The sequence below is a fragment of the Salmo salar genome, chromosome 06, assembly GCF_965601325.2.
Source record: "Salmo salar chromosome 06, fSalSal1, whole genome shotgun sequence".
NCBI classification, from domain to species: Eukaryota; Metazoa; Chordata; class Actinopteri; order Salmoniformes; family Salmonidae; genus Salmo; species Salmo salar.
Window position 1 is genome coordinate 78,032,802 of NC_138296.1, and position 25,539 is coordinate 78,058,340.

Here is a 25,539-nt window from a genome sequence, read left to right on the forward strand (position 1 = left end):
GTCTGTCTGTGTTTAGTTAGGATTCGTGCGGTGTTATATTTTTTGGGGACTTATTGTATAGGCCGTAGGGTTGCCGGGCTGCGCCCCGTCTGCCCTTTTTGAGCGGAGCTTCTTTTAGTCTTTTTGACTGTTGTGCTCCCAGCCGTATATGGATTTTGCCTTTGGATTTATTAAATCAAGTTTGTTCCAACGGACCTCAGTCTCCTGCGCTTGACTCACCCTAAACAGTTCTATCCGCCCATGACAGCGTTGGTGAGGAGGGTGTGGAGATTTGGGCTTGAGGCTTGAGGCTGTCATCCTAGGCCATATTTTTATAACATTCCCTTGTGTCATGCAGCATTCTTCTGGATAACCCCGCTGTCTGAAATGCTCACCCAGATAGTTGGCTTGTTTGTCATACAAATCCTGCGTATGCGACTGTATTGGCTAATGGGGAGGCTCTTTTTTTAGGGGTGTAGGGTGGAAAGTGTCTCCGCGTAACAGGGAATTCCTGTCCGTCGGCTTCTTGTATAGATCCGTACTTAAACCGACACCCTCCTTCTTTATCAAAATGTCAAGAAAACTTGTTTCATGCGCATCATAGGTTGCCCATTATTTTATAACATTTTTGACATGCGTTTTTCTGGATTTTTGTTGTTGTTATTCTGTCTCTCACTGTTCAAATAAACCTACCATTAAAATTATAGACTGATCATTTCTTTGACAGTGGGCAAACGTACAAAATCAGCAGGGGACCAAATACTTTTTTCCTTCACTGTAGGTTTCCCTAGTGGCATATCCAATCGTTTGCAGATTTCCCCTTTAAAGACAAACCCTATTTCACTAGAATAGAGGGAGACAAATTATATTTTTTGTCTTATGACTATTGCAATCATGTCGTAAGTTAAACACCATGCAAGACAAGAGATTCATACATTATATGAGAGAGACAATATGTATAACATTATTAGGAGAATGCAACCAAAGATGTTGCCACTGGGCACAGATGCCAGCTCAACATCTAGTTTTGAACTTACTTGAACACAAAAGGTTAAAAGTTGCGTGGAAGAAAGACAGAATTCCTTTACTTTAATGACTTTTTGCAAATCCAATCAGTTTTCCACATTGATTCAACATCATCACATAGATTTGTTTTGTTAAAATGACGTGGAAACAACGTAGATTCAACCAGTTTTTGCCAGTGGGTTATTATGTGTTGTGATATCTACTGTGTATTTCCTAAGTTTGTTTTTCTATGTGTTATTCACCCAGAAAATACTTTCAGTGTTACAGGGAGCTGTTATCTCTTCTGTTCTGTTCATTTGATATTCATACATTTCTTCCCCCACGTTCTCATCTCCCTAAAGAACTTGTTAGCAGAGTTTCTTCAGTTAGCTCTCACAATTCTTGCCCAGGCCCAGTGATTAAGCTGCTTTGCATTAGATCCCATTGCCCTGTCAATGAGTGATCCTGCAAAAAAACATATTCACTCACCATAGGCACTTCTCACTTTCTCTTGTTCACACAGACCTACATATAGGACTGTGTGTCACAGATACACCATTATCATTTTCCAATAGTATTTATATTTAGAGAGAGAGAGAGATTGTGATTCAAATGCAAAAGAGAACCAGATTTCTGCAGTCTCATTTCTTTGAGTCATTTGTTTCTGTCTATAATATATTCCAAGGGCAATGCTCATTTCTAACTGGGAACACTGAATGACACAGAGATGAGATGGAAGGATCAGCTAGTAATTAACAGAAACTATTGTAATCAGGCATCGGCTAGTCTAGTCTAGCCTACATATTCATTGAGCTTTGCCCAACTGCTGTAAAATTATTATTATCTGAATCTCCTTGAGGTAAATGTGTACCAGCTTGGTCTCTGCTGATGGCCTGTTGCTAGCATACAGACGGGTCCTGATGTGGAGTATATTGATAAGGCATCCTAAGTTACAATGGTGATTCTAGGATCGTGGGGATTGTAGTCATCTGGTGTGGGAGTGGAGAAACAATAGCAGTGGGCACTACAAAGACACAGAGACAAAGCGGCCCGCTCCAATCATCAGTTTCCTGAATGCATAAGTAATCAGAGAGCTTTGAAATCACACCTGCACAGGTCATAATGACCCTACTCCCAATTTGTCTCCTCCCTTGTCTCTCTCCTCCCCCACCTCCCCCTCATACCTCTCTAGCAACTGTTGATTCAACTGTATCTGAGAAGAGACCCTAGTATTGCAGAGGAATTAATTATAGGTTCTCTAAGTAATCATTTTATCGGATTAGTAATCAAGGTTTTGCCCCTTGCAGGCTCAATGTGGTGCTTCCCTGGTTATTTTCAGATAAATGTAGATGTGCTTGTACTGTAGCTGAATGTTTTCTGTGGGAGATGAATGTTTTCTGAGGGAGATGAACATTTTCTGAACGAGCTGAATGTTTTCTGAGGGAGCAGAATGTTTTCTGAGAGAGCTGAATGTTTGCTAAGGGAGAAGAATGTTTTCTAAGGGAGCAGAATGTTTTCTGAACGAGCTGAATGTTTTCTGAACGAGCTGAATGTTTTCTGAATGAGCTGAGTGTTTGCTAAGGGAGCTGAATGTTTGCTAAGGGAGCTGAATGTTTTCTGAACGAGCTGAATGTTTTCTAAGGGAGCTGAATGTTTTCTGAACGAGCTGAATGTTTTCTGAACGAGCTGAATGTTTGCTAAGGGAGCAGAATGTTTTCTGAATGAGCTGAATGTTTTCTGAACGAGCTGAATGTTTTCTGAACGAGCTGAATGTTTTCTAAGGGAGCTGAATGTTTTCTGAACGAGCTGAATGTTTTCTAAGGGAGCTGAATGTTTTCTGAACGAGCTGAATGTTTTCTGAACGAGCTGAATGTTTTCTAAGGGAGCTGAATGTTCTCTGAGGGAGCTGAATGTTTTCTAAGGGAGCTGAATGTGTTCTAAGGGAGATGAATGTTTTCTGAACGAGCTGAATGTTCTCTGAGGGAGCTGAAAGGCCTACATGAATAATCACAATAATTACAACAAAAAGTGCACTCAGCTGAGAGCTCACACAAAAACAAACAACAATGAATCTTTTGACCAACATCACTACACAGACTCTTCCATTGTTGTAGTTGCCTGATGCATCATCTTCTTTATCCCTCTTGAGTCAGAGATGAACCAAGTGTAATGTATCGTCGGCACAACGATCAAAGCTCCATTAGGCTTTCATGGTTCCTTTCTTGTTCCTGGTGCTTTTTGTCCTTGCATGTTAATGGGATGAAACGCCAGAGTTGGTTGCCGTACACGGGGACAGTTCAGAAGCTTGTTGACAGTGCCTGTTTGAATGCTTTGGGTTCCTGTCCCAATCCCCCTTCACTATTTATGGATGGATGAAGTATTAACGATGATCTGTGCACGGGGAGATCATGCTAACATGGAGGCGCGTGCACACACACTCACACACACAGGCACGGATGCACACGCTGTCACGTCCTGACCAGTATAAGGGTTATTTATTATTGTAGTTTGGTCAGGACGTGGCAGAGGGTATTTGTTTTATGTGGTTCGGGGTGGTGGTTTATTTAGTAGGGCGTTTGATTTATTATTTCCGGGTTTTGGTTTATGTTCTATGTTTTGTACTTCTATGTTCTTTCTGGGTTGGTGTATTTCTATGTGTAGGTTAATGGGGGGTTGGACTCTCAATTGGAGGCAGGTGCTTTCTCATTGCCTCTGATTGAGAGTCCTATATATGGTAATTGTTTGGTTTAGTGTTTGTGGGAGATTGTTTCTTGTTTAGCTGTCATTGCCTGACAAGACTGTCTTTTTTGGCGTTCATCATTGTTGTTATTTTTGTATACGTGTTTGTTTGGTTTTCCTTCTTTCACCTATTAAAAGAAGATGAGTATACAACCCGCTGCATTTTGGTCCTTTCCAGACGACAACCGTGACAGAATCTCCCACCACAAACGGACCAAGCAGCGGAGGAAGGAGCAACAGGTGGACTTTGAGGAGCAAGGGGAATTTAAGTTGGACCAACGGGAGAAATGGACATGGGAACAGATTATGGCCGGAGAGGGCCCATGGAGAAAATGGAGCGAAGACCGGGAACACTACCGAGGAACACGACTGGCGTTTAAGCCCGAGAAGCAGCCCCAATAATTTTTTTGGGGGGGGCATATGGGTAGTTTGGCTGGACGAGGTTTGAGCCCCGGGCCAAATCCCCGTACCTTTTCTGGGCAACCAGTGAATGGACAGGTCCCATGCTTCGGGGTAATGGGTACTGTGGTGAGGCCAAGTATTTTTAGGCCGGTACGCGCTATACCAGCGCCCCGCATTTGCCAGGGGGTAGTGGGCATCCAGCCCATAAAAGCGATACCAGTTCTGCGCTCGAGACCGCCAGTAAGCCTCTACGGTCCAGTGCATCAACCCAGTCCGATTCGGCCTGTTCCCGCTCCCCGGACTAGCCCTGAGGTGCATGTTCCCAGGCTGATACCTTCAGTACCAGCACCACGCATCAGGCTTCCAGTGCGTCAGCCCAGTCCGACTCGTCCTGTTCCCGCTCCCCGCACTAGCCCTGAGGTGCGTGTTCCCAGGCTGATACCTCCAGTACCAGCACCACGCATCAGGCTTCCAGTGCGTCAGCCCAGTCCGACTCGTCCTGTTCCCGCTCCCCGCACTAGCCCTGAGGTGCGTGTTCCCAGGCTGATACCTCCAGTACCAGCACCACGCATCAGGCTTCCAGTGTGTCAGCCCAGTCCGACTCATCCTGTTCCCGCTCCCCGCACTAGCCCTGAGGTGCGTGTTCCCAGGCTGATACCTCCAGTACCAGCACCACGCATCAGGCTTCCAGTGCGTCAGCCCAGACTCGAGAGTTCGGCAATAGTGTGCAGTCCAGAGTATCCGGCAACAGTATGCAGTCCAGAGTATCCAGCAACAGTGTGCGGTCCAGAGTATCCGGCAACAGTGTGCGGTCCAGAGTATCCGGCAACAGTGTGCAGTCCAGAGTATCCGGCACCAGTGTGCAGTCCAGAGTATCCGGCAGCAGTGTCTAGTCCGGAACCGAGGAAGACTGCCTGTGATCCGGAACCGAGGGAGTCTGCCTGTGATCCGGAACCGAGGGAGTCTGCCTGCGATCCGGAACCGAGGGAGTCTGCCTGCGATCCAGAACCGAGGGAGTCTGCCTGCGATCCGGAACCGAGGGAGTCTGCCTGCGATCCGGAACCGAGGGAGTCTGCCTGCGACCCGGAACCGAGGGAGTCTGCCTGCGACCCGGAACCGAGGGAGTCTGCCTGCGGCCCGGAACCGAGGCAGTCTGCCTGCGGCCCGGAACCGAGGGAATCTACCTGTGACCCAGAACCGAAGGGCTCTGCCTGTGACCCGGAACCGAAGGGGTCTGCCTGTGACCCAGAACCGGGTGAATCTACCTGTGACCCAGAACTGAAGGGGTCTGCCTGTGACCCAGAACCGAAGGGGTCTGCCTGTGACCCGGAACCGAAGGGGTCTGCCTGTGACCCGGAACCGGGTGAGTCTGCCTATGACCCGGAACCAAGGGAGTCTATCAGCAACCCGGAACTGAGTAAGTCTATTGACGATCCAGAACTAAATATGAGTAACGGTGTATCAAATAAGTCTGCCTACAGTGTGGAACGGAAGAGGTCTGCCTATGATCCGGAACGAGGGGAGTCTGCCTACGGCCCGAAACTGATCAAGTCTGTCTGCATTCGGGAGGACAGTCGGCCGGAGCCTGAACCACCACCTGTATAAGTGGGTTGGGGAGGGGGGGTGTAGCACAAGTGCCGTCGGTGACGGCAGCCACCCTCCCTTTCCTCACTTTAGTTTAGGGGGATTTTTTTGTTGTTGTTTTGTTTTGGTTTATTTATGAGGTGCATCCGGGGTCTGCACCTTTAGGGGCGGGGTACTGTCACGTCCTGACCAGTATAAGGGTTATTTGTTATTGTAGTTTGGTCAGGACGTGGCAGAGGGTATTTGTTTTATGTGGTTCGGGGTGGTGGTTTATTTAGTAGGGCGTTTGATTTATTATTTCCGGGTTTTGGTTTATGTTCTATGTTTTGTACTTCTATGTTCTTTCTGGGTTGGTGTATTTCTATGTGTAGGTTAATGGGGGGTTGGACTCTCAATTGGAGGCAGGTGCTTTCTCGTTGCCTCTGATTGAGAGTCCTATATATGGGTAAGTGTTTGGTTTAGTGTTTGTGGGAGATTGTTTCTTGTTTAGCTGTCATTGCCTGACAAGACTGTCTTTTTCGTCGTTGATCATTGTTGTTATTTTTGTATACGTGTTTGTTTGGTTTTCCTTCTTTCACCTATTACAAGAAGATGAGTATACAACCCGCTGCGTTTTGGTCCTTTCCAGACGACAACTGTGACACACGCTCCCGCCCTCAGGTCTGTTCAACGCTGTTCCGACCAATCGGATTCCACGCTTCAAGATTGCTTCGATCACGTGGACTGGGATATGTTCCGCATTGCTGCGAACAACAACATTGACGAATACGCTGACTCGGTGTGCGAGTTCATTAACAAGTGCATCGGTGATGTCGTACCAACAGCGTCTATTAAAACATTCCCCAACCAGAAACCGTGGATTGATGGCAGCATTCGCGCAAAACTGAACGCGCGAACCACTGCTTTTAATCAGGGCAAATTGACCGGAAACTTGACCGAATATAAACAGTGTAGCTATTCGCTCCGCAAGGAAATCAAACAAGCTAAGCGTCAGTACAGAGACAAAGTGGAGTCGCAATTCAATGGCTCAGACACGAGAGGTATGTGGCAGGGTCTACAGTCAATCACGGACTACAAAAGAAAAATCAGCCCCGTCGCGGATCATGATGCCTTGCTCCCAGACAGACTGAACAACTTTTTTGCTCGCTTTGAGGACAATACAGTGCCACTAACACGGCCCACTACCAAAACCTGCGGGCTCTCCTTCACTGCAGCCAATGTGAGTACAACATTTAAACGTGTTAACCCTCGCAAGGCTGCAGGCCCAGACGGCATCCCCGGCCGCGTCCTCAGAGCATGCAGCAGACCAGCTGGCTGGTGTGTTTTCAGACATATTCAATCAACCCTTATCCCAGTCTGCTGTCCCCACATGCTTCAAGAGGGCCACCATTGTTCCTGTTCCCAAGAAAGCTAAGGTAACTGAGCTAAATGACTACCGCCCTGTAGCACTCACTTCCGTCATCATGAAGTGCTTTGAGAGACTAGTCAAGGACCATATCACCTCCACCCTACCTGACACCCTAGACCCACTCCAATTTGCTTACCGCCCCAATAGGTCCACAGACGACGCAATCCCCATCACACTGCCCTAACCCATCTGGACAAGAGGAATACCTATGTAAGAATGCTGTTCATCGATTACAGCTCAGCATTTAATACCATAGTACCCTCCAAACTCGAGACCTGGGTCTCGACCCCGCCCTGTGCAACTGGGTCCTGGACTTCCTGACGGGCCGCCCCCAGGTGGTGAGGGTAGGTAACAACATCTCCACCCCGCTGATCCTCAACACTGGGTCCCCACATGGGTGCGTTCTCAGCCCTCTTCTGTACTCACTGTTCATCCACGACTGCGTGGCCATCAAGGCATCAAGTTTGCAGACGACACTACAGTGGTAGGCTTGATTACCAATAATGACGAGACGGCCTACAGGGAGGAGGTGAGGGCCCTCGGAGTGTGGTGTCAGGAAAATAACCTCACACTCAATGTCAACAAAACAAAAGAGATGATCGTGGACTTCAGGAAACAGCAGAGGGAGCAGCCCCCTATCTACATTGACGGGACAGTAGTGGAGAAGGTGGAGAGTTTTAAGTTCCTCGGCGTACACATCACAGACAAACTGAAATGGTCCACACACACAGACAGCGTGGTGAAGGAGGCGCAGCAGCGCCTCTTCAACCTCAGGAGGCTGAAGAAATTCGGCTTGTCACCAAAAACACTCACAAACTTTTACAGATGCACAATCGAGAGCATCCTGTCGGGCTGTATCACCGCCTGGTACGGCAACTGCTCCGCCCATAACCGGAAGGCTCTCCAGAGGGTAGTGAGGTCTGCACAACGCATCACCGGGTGCAAACTACCTGCCCTCCAGGACACCTACACCACCCGATGTCACAGGAAGGCCAAAAAGATCATCAAGGACAGCAACCACCCGAGCCACTGCCTGTTCACCCCGCTATCATCCAGAAGGCGAGGTCAGTACAGGTGCATCAAAGCGGGGACTGAGAGACTGAAAAAAAGCTTCTGTCTCAAGGCCATCAGACTGTTAAACAGCCATCACTAACATTGAGTGGCTGCTGCCAACATACTGACTCAACTCAAGCCACTTTAATAATGGGAAAATTGATGTAATCAATTTATCACTTGCCACTTTTATATTATTTATATTAGATAATGTTTACATAACCTACATTATTCATCTCATATGTATATACTGTACGCCACACCATCTACTGCATCTTGCCATCTTGATGTAATTAGATGTATCACTAGCCACTTTAAACAATGCCACTTTATATAATGTTTTCATAACCTACATTATTCATCTCATATGTATATACTGTACTCTATACCATCTACTGCATCTTGCCATCCTGATGTAATGTATCAGTAGCCACCTTAAACAATGCTGCTTTATATGTTTTCATACCCTACAATACTCATCTCATATGTATATACTGTACTCCATACCATCTATTACATCTTACCTATGCCGTTCGGCCATCACTCATTTATATATTTTTATGTACATATTCGTATTCATTCCTTTACACTTGTGTGTATAAGGTAGTTGTTGTGGAATTGGTAGGTTATATTACTGCATGGTTGGAACTAGAAGCACAAGCATTTCGCTACACTTGCATTAACACCTGCTAACCATGTGTATGTGACAAATACATTTGATTTGATTTGACACACACACACAGCCTTTGGGGAGCATGATGCATTTATAATTCATTGCATCTGAGCTGGTAAGATCCCGCGTGGGAACCTCTAGAGGCATAGCAATAGACTTCATTCACACTCATATACATCTCTCTGTTTTTCTCTTTCTTCCCCCACCAACTCTCTCTCTGTTTTTCTCTTTCTCCCCCCACCAACTCTCTTTCTCTCTCTCTGTTTTTCTCTTTCTCCCCCCACCAACTCTCTTCTCTCTCTCTGTTTTTCTCTTTCTCCCCTCACCAACTCTCTCTAGCTCTCTCTCTCTCTGTTTTTCTCTTTCTCCCCCCACCAACTCTCTTTCTCTCTCTCTGTTTTTCTCTTTCTCCCCTCACCAACTCTCTCTAGCTCTCTCTCTCTCTGTTTTTCTCTTTCTCCCCCCACCAACTCTCTTTCTCTCTCTCTGTTTTACTCTTTCTTCCCCCACCAACTCTCTCTCTCTGTTTTTCTCTTTCTCCCCCCACCAACTCTCTCTAGCTCTCTCTCTCTCTGTTTCTCTTTCTCCCCCCACCAACTCTCTCTCTCTGTTTTTCTCTTTCTTCCCCCACCAACTCTCTCTAGCTCTCTCTCTCTCTGTTTTTCTTTCTCCCCCCACCAACTCTCTCTCTGTTTTTCTCTTTCTCCCCCACCAACTCTCTCTCTCTCTGTTTTTCTCTTTCTCCCCCCACCAACTCTCTCTAGCTCTCTCTCTGTTTTTCTTTCTCCCCCCACCAACTCTCTCTATCTCTCTCCCTGTTCTTCTCTTTCTCCCCCCACCAACTCTCTCTCTCTGTTTTTCTCTTTCTCCCCCACCAACGCTCTCTCTCTCTTTCTTTCTCTCTCTCTCTCTGTTTTTCTCTTTCTCCCCCCACCAACTCTCTCCCTCTCTCTCTGTTTTTCTCATTCTCCCCCACCAACTATCTCTCTCTTTCTCTCTCTTTCTCACTCTCCATCTGTTTTTCTCTTTCTCCCCCACCAACTCTCTGTCTCTCTCTCTTTCTCTTTCTCCTCCCACCAACTCTCTCTCTCTCTCTCTCTCTCTCTCTCTTTCTCTCTCTCTCTCACCCCTATCTTAAGCCCTAGATATTCATTTAACATGTAATATTGGTGCCATATATATTCAGATTTGGCAGAACCGTTAGTATATGTCAAAAAGGAGGCTTCAACTATTGAAAACCAAGAGATCATCATCAGATATCCAGCAAAACAGTATCACTACGAGCCCCCACTCATTCTCCTACCAACCAGCTCTGAATCATTTATGCTTCTCTGTTAAATGCGCTGGTGTTTTCACAACATTATCTCTCCTGATAGCGCTGAGCATGACTTCCTGTTTATTTGTGAAAAAATTGCACTAGTTTGTTTGGTCGTCTAATTTATACAATATTAGATGAAACGGAATGAGATATGAGAAAATCAATGGATTAATTCAGTTAACAGGCATTCCACACATATTGTAAACCCTGCCTACTGCGCTAGTGTCTCCCATGGAATTTTTACTGCTTACTGGCATGTTCTGATGAATTATTCACAGATGGTTGGCTATATACTGAACATAGTGTCTCTGAAGCGTATAGGACATACAGTACCAGTCAAAAGTGGACACACCTACTCATCCCAGGGTTTTTCTTTATTTTGACTATTTTCTACATTGTAGAATAATAGTGAGGACATCAAAATAATGAAATAATACATATGGAATCATGTAGTAACCAAAAAAGTGTTAAACAAATCAAAATATATTTGATATTTGCGATTCTTCAAGGTAGCCACCCTTTCCCTTGATGACAGCTTTGCACACATGTAATAAGGATTGTGAAATGATAGTGTCATATTGAACATACATTTATTTATTCTATTGTGGCTTCCCCAGCTGTGAAAGCAATACTAACTTTGCTGATAGCTACTTACATGACACTTTGAAATGTTCTGGAGAGATGAAATGGTTTCTTTATTTCGTGGCCTGAACCTTTCTTTAATAAAATTAAACTTCTTGTTTTGCACCCAATTCTGTGTTGCTGACCACTAGCCTGATGTAAATCCACTGACACCGCTTAGAATTGGGATGCCAGTTGTTGCATTCATCAAACAACTTTATTAAAATGACTGTTGACGTCTTGCTGTAGGCTATTGCCTTTTTGACTACGATCTAATCTAATAATGATGTAGGTGACGTCCACATCCCTCCTACACCTCTTCCAGTTCACTCCTGATATATGGTGTGCCTCCCTCTACTTCTCAGACTACAAGAGTCCAGCTACCGCAGCAGAACCCACACAACCGCTCCTACACACACGGATGGAGAACGGGAGCTGGCTTGGCGGTGATGTGTTTAGACTTTTTGCTTTATTTATCAGCTCTTTCTTAGGTCATTTCTACGGGGAGATAATCTAAGTCTTCCATGATGAAACTTGTGTTTGTTTTTGCTGTGGTTGCGTATTTCTTTGCAGGTAAGCTATTGGTAAATTCAATGTGTTTCGTTGTGTGTGTACTGTAGCGCGTTTCAGCACCACGGAGAGCGACACTGCTTGAGAGAGAGAGTTGCACGCAGTAGTCAGTCATGCATTGTGTGGAGCATTTTCTCTGTTAATCTTCTTGAGTAATGTTTTTATAATTGCTCATCAATATCACATATTTATTTTGCAAAACTAAATGGAATGTAATATATAGTTATGGAGAAGTGTTTTTCAGCACAGAACCACATTCTGACCCATTTTCTCACGAATTTTCAGAAAATCTATCACTTCCCGTTGGAAAAGAACGACAGCGAGAGGATGTGGTACGCGAACTGTTTTCCGTCTCTTGTTGCATAACTCAGATTAAAAAGAAATAGCATTATTATATAACTGAAATTGCACTGTATGCTTTAATGAGAGAGTCGTGACAGGTTGCTTGTTACTGTTTTCCAGGTAACCCGGTGCTTGGTTGAGGTCCTGTCCAAGGCGTTGACCAAACCTGACTCTCACCCTCTGGATCAGGAATGCAAAGATATTCTCAAAGCAGGCAAGTAGTCTTTACATGACTAATTGTTGTATTTCAAAGGCAGCATATAGGAAGGATTTTGAAAAGATAGCATTATATCATTTCATAAACGGTGAAAGCAATATGATGTCAGTGTTTGTTTACAAGACTGGGGTTAATGAACCTTGCACTTGCCTTTCATAAACTAACACGTGCACTTGACTCACCCATCCCCCGCCCCTCCACCAGCACTGACTTTGCCGATAGCTACTTTTTCGAGTAAAAATGTGGTTGTCCCAACTAGCTATTTTAATATTAATGTACTAACTGTAAGTTGCTTGCATAAGAGCATCTGCTAAATGAATAAAATGTAAAATGTTGGTCTGCCATGATGCTACCAATAAATCACTTTTGCCTGTCTTTCTCTGTAATGTCAATGGAAATGAAGGAAAGGAGATGAGCAGATGAAGCCACTTTAGACTATTGAGATGCAGCCCCGTGTTGACTGGAGGCAGAGATAAAATGAGTACAACCAGAGATACCAGTACTGTATATAATGAGGAGATGGTCTTGTCTCCGCCCTAACAATGGGAGTCATTGACGGGAGTGGACCCTCTCGCTTGACAGTAATATTACACAGGGTTACTGCTGTAGGTCATAGGACTCAGTGGGACTTCGGCTCGGTGGGGCTTTAGGCAACCAGCTGAGGAGATATGAATAGAGAAACCTAAATTAGCATTTGCTTCTGTATTGATGGAAATTCTACTTAGCTGAATTTAAATATGCTACTGTGGGAGACAGATAATGCCTGGGCTTTTTCCATATATTGTTGAGAACCATTTTACAATGGTCACCAAAATGAACTAATCAAGGGTCTATGAGTAGCTGATTAGTTGAATCAGGTGTCAGTGCAGTGCTGGAAAAAAGTGCCAGTGCCTCCGAGTAGCTCTTCTGTCTCTGTAATGTTTGAATTGAGGGGGAACTTGCAGAGTGGGGCTTGAGTTGGACAACATGAGACAAGGATAAAGTAGTAGACACTGATATTGTCAACACACTATTGAATGCCCTTTGAGTGTCTCTTCTTCCACCCCCTCTACAGGTGCCCAACATGCTGCTCCTGTGGAGAAGAAAAGTGATGAGGTGCTGACCCATGAAGAGGAGGGCAAAGAACATGAACCTAAGCCTGAGGCACCAGGCGCCGACGTGAAAGACATCGAGGCCCTCCTGAAGTCTGTGGAGGAGAAGAGAGAGACACCGGAGGACGAAGATCGCAGCCAGGAGTCATGGGACCTCAACTACGAGAAAGAGAAAAGGATTTGGAAACCAACGCATAGGTATCATCATAAGAAACCCAATCACAAACGTGATGAGGAGGTTTCTGAAGAAGTGAGAGAAGAGCCAGACGAAGAACATAGTCAGGAATCCTGGAGCCTGGGCGATGAGAAGGAGAAGAGATATAGGCCTACCTATCGGTACACCCCCAAAAAACACCCCAAACGAGATGAAGAGGGTTTAGAAGAAGAGAGAGAAGAGCCAGAAGAGGAACGTAGTCAGGAATCCTGGAGCCTGGGCGATGAGAAGGAGAAGAGATATAGGCCTACCTATCGGTACACCCCAAAGAAACACCACAAACGAGACGAAGAGAGTTTAGAGGAAGAGAGAGAAGAGCCAGAAGAGGAACGTAGTCAGGAATCCTGGAGCCTGGGCGATGAGAAGGAGAAGAGGTATAGGCCTACCTATCGGTACACCCCAAAGAAACACCACAAACGAGACGAAGAGGGTTTAGAGGAAGAGAGAGAAGAGCCAGAAGAGGAACGTAGTCAGGAATCCTGGAGCCTGGGCGATGAGAAGGAGAAGAGATATAGGCCTACCTATCGGTACACCCCAAAGAAACACCACAAACGAGATGAAGAGGGTTTAGAGGAAGAGAGAGAAGAGCCAGAAGAGGAACGTAGTCAGGAATCCTGGAGCCTGGGCGAGGAGAAGGAGAAGAGATATAGGCCTACCTATCGGTACACCCCAAAGAAACACCACAAACGAGATGAAGAAGACGAAGAGCGCAGCCAAGAGTCCTGGAGTCTGGGCGATGAGAAAGAAAAGAGAGAGGAGGATGATGAGGAAAGAAAGAAGAGGATTTGGAAACCCACCCATCGGTACCACCACAAGAAGCACCACAAACGCAGTGAAGATCCTTCAGAGGAAGAGGAGGAGGAGGAGAAAGAGAAGAGAATTTGGAAACCCACACACAGATATCACCACAAGAAACACCACAAACGAGGTGCTGACTCATCGGACGAGGAATCAGAGGAAAAGAGATCAGTTGAGTCAGAGGAAGAGGAGGAAGAGGATAGAGAGAAGAGAATCTGGAAGCCCACACACAGATACCACCACAAAAAACACCACAAACGTGATGAGGAGCTTTCAGAAGAAGGGAGAGAGGAGCCAGATGAAGAACGCAGCCAAGAGTCCTGGAGTCTGGGTGATGGAAAGGAGAAGAGAGAGGAGGATGAGGATGAGAGAGAGAAGAGGATTTGGAAACCAACTCACAGGTACCACCACAAGAAGCATCACAAACGAAATGGGGATTCCTCAGAGGAGGAAGACGAGGAACGAAGGAGCGATTCGGACGAACATGAGGAGGAGAAGATGGATGGCGACGCCGAGGAGGCTGAGAGACAGAGGGATAGGCAGGAGGCTCTGAGGTGTGTATCTATATATTCATCTTTTTTCCAGGCTATAAATCTTCAACCATAACAATTTTTACCAAAGGACATTTTAGACACATGCTTTTGAGACCAAGGACTAGGCTTAATCTGTGTCCGGGAAACCGGCACTGAGTATAGGTTGTGCTGGTGTTTGTGTGACAGGTACCTGGCAGAGAAGAGTCGTCTCCTGGGGGAGGGCGAGGTGTATGAGAAACGTTCTCCCTGGGCTTACAGAGGATACTACCACCCCGCCTGGTGGAAGAGAAGCATAGACCCACACACACCATTGCATAAGGTTTCTATGTACAACCTATTATAACCTACATGTTTAGACTGGACTACTGCTGTATTAGTTTGTATAGTTTGAGCTATTTTAATCATTTTTTTCAATCACTTTTATTGTTCTTTAATCGTTTATATATTAAGGTCCCACTTTATATGATGTTCAGTCCATAAAGGCTTCATAAAGCCTTCACAATGCCTTTATAAGCGCTACATAAATGTGTTACACAGCATCTATAACTGTATGTCATGGTTTATAAAGGGTTAATACATGTGGCATAACTGTGTGACAATCACCAATGTCAAATGTGATATTAACATGTGCTTTATAAAGTGTTAATACACGTGGCATAACTGTGTGACATAATCACCAATGTCAAATGTGATATTAACATGTGCTTTATAACGGGTTAATACATGTGGCATAACTGTGTGGCATAATCACCGATGTCAAATGTGATATTAACATGTGCTTTATAAAGGGTGACATGTGCTGAAGGAAGTCATGTTTGTCACGTTACATCTAATCTCCTTCCAAGACTCTGTCCAAATCCACGGAAGATCTAGTGGACCAACACATAAACCTTCATTAGGGAAAGAGGGTGGGCCATCCTAGAAATGTTTTAGAGTAATATAACATTTACAATTTAGCAGACGCTTTTATCCAAAGCGACTTAGTCATACGTGCATACATTTGTATGTATGGGTTTTCCCGGTAATCGAACCCGCTATCCTGGCGTTGCAATGCTCTACCAAGATGGTTATAAATGCTTTGTGAAGCCTCAATTTAATATGATTTATAAAGCCTTTATTAAGCGATGCTTATGGCACCTTTTATAAAGCACAGGTTTATGTCATATTTGACATTGGTGGTTATGTCACACAGTTATGCCACATTTATGAACCCTTAATAGAGTATGACATAGTTATAGATGATTGATTTGTGGCACATGTATGTAGTGTTCATGAAGGCTTTATGAAGGCTTTATGAAACCTTTATAAGCTGCACGTCATTTAAAGCGGGATCTATATTAATCTATCATTATGCTTATCAATTGTTTCCAATTTGATTTTAATTAGTACAGAAATGTTTTAATACACTAAAGTGTGATGTGATTTGATTGGCTAAGATGGAGGAACTGGCGAAGTTGCTGACCTATAAGAATCACCAGCTGGCCAGCCAATCAGAGCCGGCGGACGAGGAAAAGAAGAGGAGCGTATCTCTAACCCCAGAGGAGGTAACATTTGAACATCACAAATAACCTTTATGAAACATGACACAGAACAATTCAATGGTGAATTACTATATCATCAGCTTCCTCTTCAACTTCTCAGAAAATATATCTTGAAAGATAACATATCACAAGGTTTTGGATGTTTCATGCTCTTAGACAGACACCACAATCCTGCTTTATATTGAAGTAAGAAAACCTTTTTCAAGCCATGAAAATTATGAACCAGTCCAATATTGGATGTTGCCCTCTCTGTAGTCTGCAGGGAAGAGACTCTACCCTCTCTGTAGTCTGCAGGGAAGAGACTCTACCCTCTCTGTAGTCTGCAGGGAAGAGACTCTACCCTCTCTGTAGTCTGCAGGGAAGAGACTCTACCCTCTCTGTAGTCTGCAGGGAAGAGGAAGAGACTCTACCCTCTCTGTAGTCTGCAGGGAAGAGACTCTACCCTCTCTGTAGTCTGCAGGGAAGAGACTCTACCCTCTCTGTAGTCTGCAGGGAAGAGACTCTACCCTCTCTGTAGTCTGCAGGGAAGAACTCTACCCTCTCTGTAGTCTGCTGTGGGAAGAGACTCTACCCTCTCTGTTACATAACCATGCAGAAGCCATATGTTTATCTCTAGGAGACCTGGCTCGGGTTGAGGCTTCACAACTCAAAATGAGCCTTGATATTCTAGAATGGAAACAGCCTGTGTGTGAATGAGCGCAGGTACAAATGCCTACAGAGAAAGGCCCTCTTTGACTCCAGGCATGTCTTCCTAGATAGTGATGGTGGCTCACTAAGCAAATTAATAATGTAATGAATATATTATTCTGCAACTCATTGTTCTTTGGCACTGACAGTCTTCACAGTGATGAGAGATAGTAGGCTAAACAAGAGATGTGTCCCTGAAAGAAATGGTATACTCTGCACTGTGGGATTCATCTGAAAGCAATAAAATCACAAGTTTAGTGAATGTGCTTCTAGCTGCAGAGAAAAAGGCTGTTCTTTTTCCTCTCTCCCTCGCATGGTTTTCATGGCTGCAGCAGCAATTGCACCAAAACCTAAGTTATTACATCCCCTCACAACCCACCCCTGTTAGAGCTGATAGTGGCTGGCCCGGGTATAAACTCTCATCATACCACTTGCTCTGGAGCCAGGAAATGCAACGGGGAGGGGGGAGCATGGATGACTCTAGGGTATTATTTTTCATCCTGACAGTCTTCAGACTACACTGCAGCAGCATCCCCTACAATGGGACTCCGGTAGTGGGAATATCTACACTATTGACTGTATTAAGATCCAGGGAAAGCAGTGGCTAATTAAGGGGGGAAGTCAGATTCCAGGAGCAAGGGGTTTAATTGAAGGGCTTGCACTTTTACAGAATAAATGCCTATGTGTTCTTTCTTCCTTGGATGGAGGCCAAAATTAAGCTACACTAAACAAAAATAGAAATGCAACATTTAACAATTTCAAAGATTTTACTGAGTTACAATTCATATAACGGAATCAGTCAATTGAAATAAATAAATGTGTCCCTCATCTATGGATTTAGATGACTGGGAATACAGATATGCATCTGTTGGTCACAGAGACCTTAAAAAAAGGTAGCTGTGGATCAGAAAACCAGTCAGTAACTGGTGGGACCACCATTTGCCTCATGCAGCGTGACACATCTCCTTTGCATAGAATTGATCAGTCTGTTGATTGTGGTGCGTGGAATCTTGTCCCACTCCTCTTCAATGGCTGTGTGAAGTTGCTGGATATTGGCGGGAACTGGAACACGCCGTCGTACAGGTTGATCCAGAGCATCCCAAACATGCTCCACGAGTGACATGTCTGGTGAGTATGCAGGCCATGGAAGAACTGGGACATCTTCAGTTTCCAGGTATTGTGTATAGATCCTTGTGACATGAGGATGTGCATGATGGCGGTGGATGAATGGCACGACAATGGACCTCAGGATCTCGTCATGGTATCTTTATACATTCAAATTACCATTGAGAAAATGCAATTGTGTTCATGTCCGTAGTTTTATACCTGCCCATACCATAACCCCACCATGGGGTACTCTGTTCACAACATTAATATCAGAAAACATTTCCCACACGACGTAATACCCACTGTTTGCCATCTGCCCGGTAAAGTTGAAACTGGGATTCATCCGTGAAGAGCACACTTCTCCAGCGTGCCAGTGGCCATCAAAGGTCAGCATTTGTCCACTAGTGGGTTACGATGCCGAACTGCAGTCAGGTCAAGACCCTGGTGAGGACAACGAGCACACAGATGAGCTTCCCTGAAATTATTTCTGACAGTTTGTGCAGAAATTCTTTGGTTGTGCAAACCCAGTTTCATCAGCTGTCCGGGTAGCTGGTCTCACACGATCCCACAGGTGAAGAAGCCGGATGTGGAGGTCCTGGGCTGGAGGTGGTTACGGTTGTGAGGCCGGTTGGACCTACTGCCGAATTCTCTCAAACGGCTTATGGTAGAGAAATTAACATTCAATTATCTGGCAACAGCTCTGGTGGACATTCCTACAGTCAGCATGCCAATTGCATGCTCCCTCAAAACTTGAGACATCTGTGGCATTGTGTTGTGTGACAAAACTGCACATTTTAGTGTCCTTTTATTGTCCACCAGCACAAGGTGCACCTGTGTAATGATCATGCTGTTTAATCAGCTTCTTGATACGCCACACCTGTCAGGTGGATGGATTATCTTGGCAAAGGAGAAATGCTCGCGAACAGGGATGTAAACAAATTTGTGCAGGAAATGTGAGAACTTTGTTTTTTGTGTGTATGGAAAATTTCAGGGATCTTTTATTTCAGCTCATGAAACATGGGACCAACACTTTACATGTTGCGTTTATATTTTTGTTCAGTGTATTTAGCAGTAATAACGCTCTCTCTGTGTGTGTGTGTTTTCAGGAGAAGGAGCTGGAGAACATAGCAGCTATGGACATGGAGCTACAGAAGATATCTCAGAAGATGCATGAGAACAGGAGTGACTAGATAGACAGGCAGAGGCATGCAGACAGGAATGCTAAGATACACAAGGCTAGCACACTGAGATAGTAACAAAAGACTAAAAAGAGAGAGCTGTAGACTGACCTGTCAGCGTTCCGGACAAAAAAAACATTAACATCCAAGAGCCTTGCTGCAAATTCTCCTGTGTTAACCCTTGTACCTGTGAAATGTTGATGTTCTCAAAAGAGACTGTTTAGTTAATAGTATAATATAATAGTATAAAGATAAAGTAGATGCTTTGCTAATTTGTCCGGATATCTATATATTTAAAGTACGCATCACAGTTTTGTTCAAACTTTTGAATGGTTGTTTGTTTGTTCAGTCTGCATTTAATAAAATGTATTATTCTGGGACCAAAACTAACCTGTATCTCAGGATTTTAATACCTCAGGCACACAGTTGGTTATCAAGAATAATAGTATTTTAACAGCACTGTATTTATTGAAATTCACACTAATGCAGCACAGTAAGGAGGCTGTGATAGCAAATGGCTGCTTTACATCATGGCACTTTCTGCTAAAAAAGTATAAAATACAAACAAAATGCTACATTTGGGAGCTTAGAGCTTTGGAGAGCAGCTCCAGGGCTGAATAACAGCCATGATCGTTTAGAACTGGTAGCAGGAGGAGGGAGAGACATTTCAGTGATTCTATCCCCACCTCCACAAGTACATGTAAATCAAGTCATCAATGATTTAAATTAGACAAACTCTGGGCACCCCTCAATAGTCTGTCATCCCTCTGTGGTCTCTGAGTTTCAGTCTCTTTGTGGCCGGCTCTTCTGCTATAGTTGAGCCTGTCTTAGCTTTAGTCGTATCCGTAGTAACAGTCGTCTCGGAGAGGAGGTAACCCCCGCCCCCACTCATCAGCAGCACAGGGTGCGTCCTGTTAGGCAACACCTACACACAGAGACAGTGAGGTCAGAGGTAGCTCTGGTATTACAAACATGGACGCTTCCACAGAGACAGTGAGGTCAGAGGTAGTTCTGGTATTACAAACATGGACGCTTCCACAGAGACAGTGAGGTCAGAGGTAGTTCTGGTATTACAAACATGGACGCTTCCACAGAGACAGTGAGGTCAGAGGTAGCTTTGGTATTACAAACATGGACGCTTCCACAGAGACAGTGAGGTCAGAGTTAGTTCTGGTATTACAAACATGGACGCTTCCACAGAGACAGTGAGGTCAGAGGTAGTTCTGGTATTACAAACATGGACGCTTCCACAGAGACAGTGAGGTCAGAGTTAGTTCTGGTATTACAAACATGGACGCTTCCACAGAGACAGTGAGGTCAGAGGTAGTTCTGGTATTACAAACATGGACGCTTCCACAGAGACAGTGAGGTCAGAGGTAGTTCTGGTATTACAAACATTGACGCTTCCACAGAGACAGTGAGGTCAGAGTTAGTTCTGGTATTACAAACATGGACGCTTCCACAGAGACAGTGAGGTCAGAGTTAGTTCTGGTATTACAAACATGGACGCTTCCACAGAGACAGTGAGGTCAGAGGTAACTCTGGTATTACAAACATGGACGCCTCCACAGAGACAGTGAGGTCAGAGGAAGTTCTGGTATTACAAACATGGACGCTTCCACAGAGACAGTGAGGTCAGAGTTAGTTCTGGTATTACAAACATGGACGCTTCCACAGAGACAGTGAGGTCAGAGTTAGTTCTGGTATTACAAACATGGACGCTTCCACAGAGACAGTGAGGTCAGAGGTAGTTCTGGTATTACAAACATGGACGCTTCCACAGAGACAGTTGTACAGTTTGATGAGGCTTATACCTGGTAATGTCTGATCCAGGAGTCGGTGAGTCTCAGGCTGACCGCTCCGCCTTGTTCCCTGAGCTTTGTATAGCAATCAATCAGAGGCTGTGGGAGAGAGACAGACAGAAAGAGACAGACAGAAAGAGACAGACAGAAAGAGATGGAAATGACAAGAGTTTAATAACAACACGACAGCAGTGAACACGACAGGTGAACACGACAGGGGTGAACACGACAGGGGTGAACACGACAGGGGAACACGGCAGGTGAACACGACAGGGGAACACGACAGCGGGGAACACGACAGGGGTGAACACGGCAGGGGAACACGGCAGGGGAACACGACAGGGGAACACGACAGGGGAACACGACAGGGGTGAACACGACGGGAACACGACAGGGGAACACGACAGGGGTGAACACGACAGGGGAACACGAAAGGGGAACACGACAGGGGAACACGACAGGGGTGAACACGACAGGGGAACACGACAGGGGTGAACACGACAGGGGAACACGACAGGGGAACACGACAGGGGTGAACACGACAGGGGAACACGACAGGGGAACACGACAGGGGAACACGACAGGGGTGAACACGACAGGGGAACACGAAAGGGGAACACGAAAGGGGAACACGACAGTGGAACACGACAGTGGAACACGACAGGGGTGAACACGACAGGGGAACACGACAGGGGAACACGACAGGGGTGAACACGACAGGGGAACACGACAGGGGAACACGACACACACACACTAGAGCACACTAGGAAGCATACTAGAGAACACTCAGATGCACACCTCTTTGTATTGAGAGTACACTACAAAGGGTCTGGAGGGGGCGAGGAACTTGATGAGGCCCAGTAGAACTAGACAGTAGAACTAGACAGTAGACAGTGGAACTAGACAGGGGTGGAACCAACTGGCTATCACCAACCTGAGGAGAAAAAACAGAGATATTATACTGTAGAACTAGACAGTAGAACTAGACAGTAGACAGTGGAACTAGACAGTAGAACTAGACTAGAACTAGACAGTAGAACTAGACAGCAGAACTAGACAGTAGAACTAGACAGTAGAACTAGACAGTAGAACTAGACAGCAGAACTAGACAGCAGAACTAGACAGTAGAACTAGACAGTGGAACTAGACTGTAGAACTAGACAGCAGAACTAGACAGTAGAACTAGACAGTAGAACTAGACAGTAGAACTAGACAGTAGAACTAGACAGTAGACAGTGGAACTAGACAGTAGAACTAGACTAGAACTAGACAGTAGAACTAGACAGCAGAACTAGACAGTAGAACTAGACAGTAGAACTAGACTAGAACTAGACAGTAGAACTAGACAGCAGAACTAGACAGTAGAACTAGACAGGGGTGGAACCGACTGGCTATCCCCAACCTGAGGAGAAGAACCAGAGATATTATACTGTAGAACTAGACAGTAGAACTAGACAGTAGAACTAGACAGTAGAACTAGACAGTAGAACTAGACAGGGGTGGAACCAACTGGCTATCACCAACCTGAGGAGAAGAACCAGAGATATTATACTGTAGAACTAGACAGTAGAACTAGACAGTAGAACTAGACAGTAGAACTAGACAGTAGAACTAGACAGGGGTGGAACCGACTGGCTATCACCAACCTGAGGAGAAGAACCAGAGATATTATACTGTAGAACTAGACAGTAGAACTAGACAGTAGAACTAGACAGTAGAACTAGACAGTAGAACTAGACAGGGGTGGAACCGACTGGCTATCCCCAACCTGAGGAGAAGAACCAGAGATATTATACTGTAGAACTAGACAGTAGAACTAGACAGTAGAACTAGACAGCAGAACTAGACAGCAGAACTAGACAGTAGAACTAGACTGTAGAACTAGACAGTAGAACTAGACAGTAGAACTAGACAGTAGACAGTGGAACTAGACAGTAGAACTAGACTAGAACTAGACAGTAGAACTAGACAGCAGAACTAGACAGTAGAACTAGACAGTAGAACTAGACAGTAGAACTAGACAGTAGACAGTGGAACTAGACAGTAGAACTAGACTAGAACTAGACAGTAGAACTAGACAGCAGAACTAGACAGTAGAACTAGACAGTAGAACTAGACAGGGGTGGAACCAACTGGCTATCACCAACCTGAGGAGAAGAACCAGAGATATTATACTGTAGAACTAGACAGTAGAACTAGACAGTAGAACTAGACAGTAGAACTAGACAGGGGAGGAACCGACTGGCTATCCCCAACCTGAGGAGAAGAACCAGAGATATTATACTGTAGAACTAGACTGTAGAACTAGACAGTAGAACTAGACAGCAGAACTAGACAGTAGAACTAGACAGTAGAACTAGACAGTAGAACTAGACAGTAGACAGTGGAACTAGACAGTAGAACTAGACTAGAACTAGACAGTAGAACTAGACAGCAGAACTAGACAGTAGAACTAGACAGTAGAACTAGACAGTAGAACTAGACAGGGGTGGAACCAACTGGCTATCACCAACCTGAGGAGAAGAACCAGAGATATTATACTGTAGAACTAGACAGTAGAACTAGACAGTAGAACTAGACAGTAGAACTAGACAGGGGAGGAACCGACTGGCTATCCCCAACCTGAGGAGAAGAACCAGAGATATTATACTGTAGAACTAGACTGTAGAACTAGACAGTAGAACTAGACAGTAGAACTAGACAGTAGAACTAGACAGGGGTGGAACCGACTGGCTATCACCAACCTGAGGAGAAGAACCAGAGATATTATACTGTAGAACTAGACAGTAGAACTAGACTGTAGAACTAGACAGTAGAACTCTTTCACCTAACCAATTTGGTGAGATTAGTGAGTACTTCAAAGGAGGGAGGATGGAAGGCCTGTTGAAAGTATTGGAACTCAGGTGTAGAGACATACTAGGGATGTAGACTACCTGGAAACATGAGTTTCCCCAATCCTCGACAAACCTATCAATAAACACAGGATCAGATGACATCTGCTGTAGCACCAACATCTTTAACTAGACATCTCACACCTATCTCACTTTGGATCAAGATTACTGCTAAACACTCCTGTTTTGTTCCTTGTGTTGACATGAAGATGTTAACATAGACATGTTTGACTGATTTCAGACAGTGCAAGACAATACCAACAGAGCAGAAACTAACTCATGTGTCAGTGGTATGTAGTCTTAGTGCCAAAAAGCTGTTATACTGTTTATTACTGCTTATACATGTCTATTAACAGCACATTCATGGTTTAGAGTTCACTCTAACTTAGTGTCATTAAAACAGAGATCTTATGTGGGGAGGTGAGAGCGAGACAAAACAACAGACTCCCCCGTCAGTGTTCCTCTCCTCCGGCACACCTGCAGCAGCAGTTTCTTCCTCTTCTCCTCCATCTTCACCTTCTTCTCCTGGGCCTGAAACACAACATACAGCTGCTCTTCAATTGTACACCGTTGAAATCTTTGGAGCACACAAGCACCAGGAAGTGTGACAAATAACAGAGACAACTTTCTGCTTAACTATGTGTTGTCATACTCTGATCTCTCTCCGTTTTTCCCTCTCCCTCCTTGTCCTCGGCAGGGTCTGACCTGGTACTAGTCTCCATGCTCTGGTCCTCTGTGTCTGGGCTGCCCCCATTGCCTTCTGCTTTCTCTGGGTCAGGTTGGACTTGTCTCCATTGGCCTGTCCAGCATCTAGAGTTGTGACAATACATCAATCAATTCAATAGATGAGACAGTATAGCATTGTTGGTCTGTCAAAGGATTATATTCCACACACCTGCATCTATGTCTTTGGCCTCCGTGTCCAGTGTCCCTGCCAGCAGTGCGTTGACGTGACAGATGGGAAACTCATGGAGCGTATCGTGGAAGTGGGAGGGGGACCCAAAGCTCTCTACCCCCACCCTCACAGGACCTCCTCCTGGGTACATCTGCACCACTGACCCATAGCCTGGAGGAGAGAGGAGAGAGACACAAGATGGAGGAGTCTGTTCGGGTGTCTCCAGATGAACGCAACATTACAGGACGTTCCGATAGAATTGACATAAAATGTTGACTGTTGAAATACTTGTGGTTATGTAGTGTATGTGGACACCTGCTTGTCGAACATCTCATTCCAAAATCATGGTCATTAATATGGAGTTGATCCCACCTTTGCTGCTATAACAGCCTCCACTCCTCTGGGAAGGCTTTCCCCTAGATGTTGGAACATTGCTGCGGGGACTTGCTTCTATTCAGCCACAAGAGCATTAGTGAGGTCAGGCACTGATGTTGGGCGATGAGGCCTGGTACGCAGTTGGCGTTCCAATTCAGCCCAAAGGTGTTCGATGAAGTTGAGGTCAGGGCTCTGTGCCCGGCCAGTCAAGTTCTTCCACACCGATCTCAACAAACCATTTCTGTACAGACCTCGCTTTGTGCACAGGGGCATTGTCATGCTGAAACAGGAAAAGGCCTTCCCCAAACTGTTGAAACAAAGTTGGAAGCACAGAATCATCTTGAATGTATGTATGCCGTGGCGTTAAGATTTCCCTTCACTGGCCTAGTCCGAACCATGAAAAACAGCTCCAGACCATTATTCCTCCTCCACCAAACTTTACAGTTGGCACTCTGCATTCAGGCAGGTAGCATTCTCCTGGCATCTGCCAAACCCAGATTCGTCCTTCGGATTGCC

At 45.2% G+C, this 25,539-nt stretch overlaps 1 protein-coding gene and 1 long non-coding RNA gene across 2 annotated transcripts; one reads left to right on the forward strand and one right to left on the reverse strand.

Annotated features, from left to right (window-relative positions):
• The first annotated feature begins 11,127 nt into the window (after window positions 1–11,127).
• Window positions 11,128–19,450, forward strand: chgb (chromogranin B). Its single transcript, XM_014205730.3, has 7 exons — window positions 11,128–11,355; window positions 11,638–11,684; window positions 11,815–11,908; window positions 12,966–14,568; window positions 14,734–14,866; window positions 15,984–16,091; window positions 18,989–19,450. The coding sequence occupies exons 1-7, from the start codon at window positions 11,307–11,309 to the stop codon at window positions 19,070–19,072; spliced, it is 2,118 nt and encodes a 705-aa protein (XP_014061205.2). The 5' UTR covers window positions 11,128–11,306; the 3' UTR covers window positions 19,073–19,450.
• Window positions 19,451–19,463: 13 nt separating this feature from the next.
• On the reverse strand, window positions 19,464–23,484 carry LOC106608051 (uncharacterized). The gene is made up of 3 exons (XR_014392735.1): window positions 21,661–23,484; window positions 20,875–20,961; window positions 19,464–19,985 (listed from the first exon to the last, which is right to left on the reverse strand). It is a non-coding gene; the product is annotated as an uncharacterized LOC106608051 (long non-coding RNA).
• Window positions 23,485–25,539: the final 2,055 nt, after the last annotated feature.

Excerpts from the sequence above, each read along its gene's own strand:
- chgb (XM_014205730.3), top strand. The coding sequence starts at position 11,307 with ATGATGAAACTTGTGTTTGTTTTTGCTGTGGTTGCGTATTTCTTTGCA. Across the intron at positions 11,356-11,637 it reads GGTTGCGTATTTCTTTGCAG|AAAATCTATCACTTCCCGTT; the intron begins GTAAGCTATTGG and ends ACGAATTTTCAG. Across the intron at positions 14,569-14,733 it reads GATAGGCAGGAGGCTCTGAG|GTACCTGGCAGAGAAGAGTC; the intron begins GTGTGTATCTAT and ends TTTGTGTGACAG.